Source organism: Achroia grisella, unplaced genomic scaffold, assembly GCF_030625045.1.
Source record: "Achroia grisella isolate CSIRO2021 unplaced genomic scaffold, CSIRO_AGI_Agris_v1 utg461, whole genome shotgun sequence".
NCBI classification, from domain to species: Eukaryota; Metazoa; Arthropoda; class Insecta; order Lepidoptera; family Pyralidae; genus Achroia; species Achroia grisella.
The window spans coordinates 970,709-977,362 of NW_026712871.1; the positions used below are offsets into that span (position 1 = coordinate 970,709).

At 33.6% G+C, this 6,654-nt stretch overlaps 1 protein-coding gene across 1 annotated transcript; it reads left to right on the plus strand.

The window, feature by feature from the left end:
• Positions 1–509: 509 nt before the first annotated feature.
• LOC131845310 (uncharacterized) lies at positions 510–5,691 on the plus strand. Its single transcript, XM_059194356.1, has 5 exons — positions 510–867; positions 1,319–1,597; positions 3,125–3,269; positions 4,582–4,742; positions 5,561–5,691. The coding sequence occupies exons 1-5, from the start codon at positions 510–512 to the stop codon at positions 5,689–5,691; spliced, it is 1,074 nt and encodes a 357-aa protein (XP_059050339.1).
• Positions 5,692–6,654: the final 963 nt, after the last annotated feature.

The window sequence follows — 6,654 nt, forward strand, 5'->3', positions numbered from 1 at the left end:
TAACTAAAGAGTAAGTACTAAAGAAAACTCTGGAAAATACTTTTCCCGCGTATACCATTTTCACTTAGTACGCAAGACTGCCGTGAGATGGCGCTATTCCCTTTTTTTATAGTATCGAATAAGTTAAAAAGAAGAAAATTCTCAATTCTACACTGCTTTAACAATGGAAGAGATTTATAGTTGTAAAAGAAATAACAAAACTCTATGTAACCATTGTTTAAGGGAAACAATCGGATTCATTCGTGCGTTTTGTTCATTCATTTTAGTAAATATGTGCTCAAATTATTACGTTCAATATTAAATTTTGTGTTAAATATCATAATTGAGTAATACAATAGTGTAATGGTGTTTTCATAATTAGGTGAACTAGACAAAAAGTCACAGATAATTTATCATACTAATAACGTACAAATATTTGTTTTTAAAATATTGCAGGCAAAGGACCTAAAAAATAGTCTACAACAACTTTCCCGCCAAAACTGAAACGTCAAATATTTATAAAATACAATATGTTTATTTCATATGTATTATTAAATTGTCTATTCTATTCTATTGAAAGCCATACACCTAAAAATGATTCAGATGTCCTAATTACTTATTCTGGTCATGCAGAAGCGATTAATGAACCAATAAATGTATTAAGTCAAAACTCTATGGATACCTCAGACTATATAAAATTATCGCAACCACAATCCTATATGACTACTGTTAATACAGCACCAGATGATATTGTATTCATTCCCAATGAGAAAGAGATACAGAGAAATGATCAGGTTAATGAGAAGAATGTGATGAACATCGGTGATTATATGGTGAACAAAAATGTCGATGATGTATTAGAGGGCAAAGGAATAAATTTTGATACAGGTATATTTTTTGTATTGTTTTAATAAGAAATAATAAAAATACATTAGGTATATTATTAATTCGAAAGTATGTCTGTCTGTCTGATTATATGTTCACGACCAAACTGTTAAAGAGATTTTAAATAATTATTTTACATAAAGATAGTTCGTATTTTTTTTTAATTTTATCTAATTAGGACAGGCTTAGCCTATACTGCCTAAAAGAAGGTAGATGTATCCAGATGGGTATAAGGTAATAAAGATCGCACAGAGAGGATTTATAGGCCGTGAAATATAAAGTATAGGCATATTATTTTTGTCCTCTGAAATGGCAACACATGACTGGTATCACGGGCGTTATCTGATAACGTGATGTCCATAGTGCTGTTCATGTACTCGTATATATTAATAGTTACCAGTTACCGTCAGTTAAACCGAATTATTTGTCACACCACTAACACATTTTTTTACAGAAGCACCCAAAGACATTTTTTTTATATCTGGCAAGAATAACGAAAATGTTGCCAAAAGTGAGATTAAAGAAAAAGAAAGAGACAACCATAGCGGCACACGACGAAGTGGGAAAGAGAAGAATAAACCAATTTTGATGGATTGCAACAATTTAGACTGTAACAACACGGTAAACTCTACATGCGGTGGGAAAATAGAGCATAAGAAATTGAGATATAGACTATTTTTGAACGACTGCTATTTTCGTAAGGTCAACTGCAATTTTAAATATGCAGAGAATAGTAAGTATATCATCATCATCTACTTCTACTTCTCCCATTTATTAGTGGTCGGCGTAATATGGTTTTCTCTTCCATTCATCCCTGTTCGCAGTTATCTCTTTATTTACTCCCTTTCCCATATCATCTTTCATGCCATCCATCTCTTTTTCGGCCTTCCTCTGCCCTTATAACCATCCACATTCATAAGTAACACCTTTCTTATAATATTATCTTCATTCCTATACATTACATGTCCATACCACGACAGACGATTACTCTTCAACCTCTCCGACACCGGCGCCACTTTCATACTTCCTCTAATGTATTCATACCTTATCTTACCTTCCTGTCACACCACACATCCATCTCAACATTCGCATCAGTTGCATGCAGTTGTCTTTCATCCGTCGCCTTTAGTGAGTATATTATATACATACTAATATTAAAAAATCGAAAATATTTTTATCTATGTCTCCTATATTCAGGTCTGAATGTCTGAAAACATATTAATATGACCCATATGAAATTGCCAATTCACAACGTACAATTATAAATTTGTGTAGTTTTATAATCTTATATATAAAATTCTCGTGTCACAGTTTTCGTTCCCATACTCCTCCGAAACGGCTTGACCGATTCTCATGAAATTTTGTAAGCGTATTGAGTAGGTCTGAGAATCGGCCAACATCTATTTTTCGTCCCCCTAAATGTTAGGGGTAGTCCACCCCTAATTTTTTTTTTATTTTAGGGCAAAACAACGTTTGCCGGGACAGCTAGTAATGGCTGGAAACCATCGTGTTAACTTCCTGGTGAATTTGTCACGATGGGCTAACTGACCTGACCTCATGCTCATCTTATCATCCTCCACTGGTGCCCCGCCAGCGTAAACCGTTAGCGCAGGCGGGTGCACCATTCCATTATCATCCACAAAAAAAAAACCGCGTCGGTACACACAAGCCACGCTAGCAATTCTCCCACTATGAGAGCATTGCAATTATTAAATTTATTTTTATGTAAGGTCCAAGATGCTGACGTGTATACAGAAGCCTTGCCTTCCAAACAAATCAAATCAAATCAAATTTATTTGCACAAAACATAGGTTTACATTGATTGTTATTGTAATATAATGTCCCATTATGTTTTGCCTCATTAGGCATGCAAAATATATAAATATTAAATATTATTTAATTATTAAATCAATTGTCATCAGAGATCCATAATTAATAAAATAAGAATATTTTTATCATTGTATAGTTTAAGTAGTATAAATAGTTTCAAAATATAAACGTGTTGGCAATTAGCTGTAAGTTTATATTGTGTGTTCAGGCGCGGTTGTACTATATTTGGCCCAATATATTATTTTACTATAGCAACACTGCATCGTCAGGTTTCAGCGGGCCACAGACAACATGTTAACCGTTACAGTTCATATTCGAAATTCGTCAACGATCATATACGCATTATCACACGGAACCACAGTTATCTATTTTCAAGTAATTAAAAACCTAGCCAGAAATTAAATAAATGAATAAAGAAGCCTTTTTACAGGGTATACCAAAGTGCCGAACGTTCATTGTCAAAATATAGGTGTCCATTACAGTGTCAGGCCGTATGTTTACAAATCAGAACGAGTTGTAGCTGTAGAGAAGAAGAATATAGACTTAAATGCGAGGAAAAGTTATTCTTCTAGAAGGTACCTATATCTATACTAACTAATGGTAGGCACAGAATATCAGCGTCGTGACAGTTAGCTGTCCCGGCGTATGCTGAGTGTCAGCCATGTTGCCAACCATATGTATAAATAATATACTATGATTTTTTTTGTAATTGTTCTACATGTGTATGTATGTATATGTATATATATTGTTAACTATCGTGTGACGCACCATTAATTAAAAATGGTAAAGTCAATATCATGTAACCTGAAACGGAACGTCAGAGGCCAGAGCCAAAGTAATCTATGTGACATTGACAAGTGGATGACAGATGATTGAACGTAGGCAGCGGGAGTTTTGGAGCGAAAGTGTTGATATTATTATAAAAACAAATAAGAGATAGGTAATTGTGAATATTGTAGGCATTGAGGTGTTTCTCTCCCTGACTAACCGGCATTACGCCTAAGTCAGAATACTAGTGATTTTAAAAATATATACATATAAAATGTACCTTTGTCAAATGTGTAAATGTATTTTTTTTTATCAATAATGGTTGTAAATAAATGTTTTTCTTCTTCTTTCTTCTTCTAAAACACCCAGTGCTCGAAATTAGACCATAATTAATTTAACATTCAGTAAGACTATAAACAAATAATATTAAAGAAAAACAATATTAATCTATTCTCAATTTGACCACAGACTATAACAATAAACAAAAGAGTATATATGTCTGTGTGTCAAATATATGGTAGTGTGTGTAATGTTTTTTTTCATAATTTAAAGTACCTATATGTTATGCTTCCTTAAAAAAACATCACATTTCTCGTGTCACAATGTTAGTTACAATTAGCGAGTATAAAATAGCTAAACCTAACTTACAGCAGTTCCATAATTGGAGTCATATATATTTTTTTTTGTGTTTGTGTTTTTTTTGTTATAATTTTTTTATATCTTTAGATTATTTGTGAATCCACAAGCTGGTGGCGAGTTTATCGCAGCTTGTTGTTATATATTCTTTATACTACTGGTAGCAAACAGACATACGGCCCATCTGATGGTAAATGGTTACCATAGCGTATGAACACCTGAAACACCAGGGGTGTCACGTGCGCGTTGCCGACCCTTAAGAAACCTTAATATACTCTTCTTGAAAAACCTCATGCTGTAGTCTCGTGAGAAAACCTCGGCAGGTAGTTCATTCCACAATCTAAGTGTACGCGGGAGGAAGCTCCTCTGAAACCGCACTGTCCGAGACCACTTAGGTTCTAGCGTGTGGGGATGAATTTCTTGTCGATGGCGAGCGATGCGATGGTAAATATATTAATTTAAGCTCTAAACCTATGACTATAGATCACAAAATAAAGATATCAACGGCCGTTTCTGTTCCCACCGCTGCCCGATCTCGTGCCCTGATGATTATGACCCCGAGTGTGCTGTATCTACCACTGGCCGAAGAAAGGTGTTCAGCAATCATTGCAAACTGGATTACGACTCTTGTACTTACTCTGTCAGTAAGTATTGAGAATTCTTTAACTTTTCAACAAGTAAGTCTATATGACATACAAGAATACTATAATGTAATGATAGTAATATTTACATAACTTAATTGTACAACTAAGAACCTAAAATTACAAAGCTTTAAAAAATATAATATAATAACTAAAATATATTGTTGTAGTAAAATACTTAGAAAAAAAAAATCTAAACTAGCTGTACCGGCTACTTCGTGCGCGTGGAATTTAACTTTATTTTCTAAAATAAAAGTCAGCTACTTGTCCATAAAAGTCTCATCAAAATCAGTCCAGCCATTTCAGAGATAAGCCAGAACAAACAGACAGATAGACAGCCAAAAATTGTACTCGAACTGTACTGATATTTGTATTGATGAATATGTTTGTTTTGGATTGGATGTTTTCTATGTATATTATGTACTAGCTATTCCCGCGACTTCGTCCGCGTGGAATTTAACTTTATTTTTCTAAAATAAAAGAATTTTTCTAAAATAAAAATAGTCTAAGTTACTCCCTATTACATCAGCTACCTACCAAAAAAAGTTCTTTCAAAATCGGTCCAACCATTTCAGAGATTAGCCCGAACAAACAGACAGACATACAGCCAAAAATTGTAAAAAATGATAGTTTATGTACCGTATTTATATTCATATGCATGTAGTAAAAAACGGTTATTTCAGTATTACAAACAGACATTCCAGTTTTATTTATATATATAGACAACAGGATGTAGGCAAGGCAATGATGATGATGATAATGGTGATTTATTGTTAAATATAACATATCTTGTTTAACTGAATTATTCTTATTAATTCCAGTTTGGCAACGACGCCCTCTGGCGGAGTGCGTGGGAGGTAAGAAGGCGGATTTGCAACAGAACAGAGGCTTCATAGGATGGATGCAGAGGGTTGGCATCGTTGATAACAGAGGGCGGCTCGTGTTACAATAATCTTATATACTAACTACCTGACTCCGCAAATGTTTTGCAATAGAATATAATAGAAAATCATTTATTCGAATAAACTTCATATAAGCACTTTTGAATAGTCATAGTTATCATTCTTTTAATCTACCGCTCATTCGGAAAGCTGTCTCATCACGAGAATAAATAATAAATAAATAAATAATCTCAGGACAATTCACACAGCCATCTAGACCCAAATTAAGCTACCTAAAGCTTGTGTTATGGGTACTAACTAGACAACTGATACAAATACATAGATATGTTCTTTTTTCGTAAATACATACATATACATACATATTATACATAGAAAACACCCAGACCGATATAAACAATCATACTCATGAATACAAATGTTTGTGCCGTGCGAGGAATCGAACCCGCGACCATCGGAAAAGGCGATGTGCTAAACCGCTAGACCACCGAGGCCGTCAAGAACGAGCAAGAAACGTGTTGCTCATTATATTATTTCTTCATATAAATTAAAATCTCAATTAAAAACTAGGGATCGCTGATAGAAAAATGAAAATTTAGAGTTGTATGTACTTTTAATGCTACATTATAAAACAATAAGTTCATCCAGCTTAAATATGTAGTTAGTAGGTCGATATTGTTTTCATTGTATTGGGCATTGGCAGACGCGGTATAAAGTTATGGTCTGGCGTATGGTTGTACCTTTCGTACCTATCTTGATAAATTGTATAACATACAAATACGTTTTTTGAAACAGTAGATACGGAATTTAAAAAGAAATGTAAAGGAAACTACAATTTGTTATTCACGAAATGTAATATTCTCCCGATACATGAAATAGTTTATTATTGGCATTAGAACAATATCAATGCAATAAGTATAAGGTTAAAAAACAACTGAGTATAGTATGAGACAAACAACTATAAATAAGTACATTGAACCGGTGGTATACAACTATTATGGTGAGAGAACAAGAAG

Excerpts from the sequence above, each read along its gene's own strand:
- LOC131845310 (XM_059194356.1), top strand. The coding sequence starts at position 510 with ATGTTTATTTCATATGTATTATTAAATTGTCTATTCTATTCTATTGAA. Across the intron at positions 868-1,318 it reads AGGAATAAATTTTGATACAG|AAGCACCCAAAGACATTTTT; the intron begins GTATATTTTTTG and ends ATTTTTTTACAG. Across the intron at positions 1,598-3,124 it reads TTTTAAATATGCAGAGAATA|GGTATACCAAAGTGCCGAAC; the intron begins GTAAGTATATCA and ends GCCTTTTTACAG.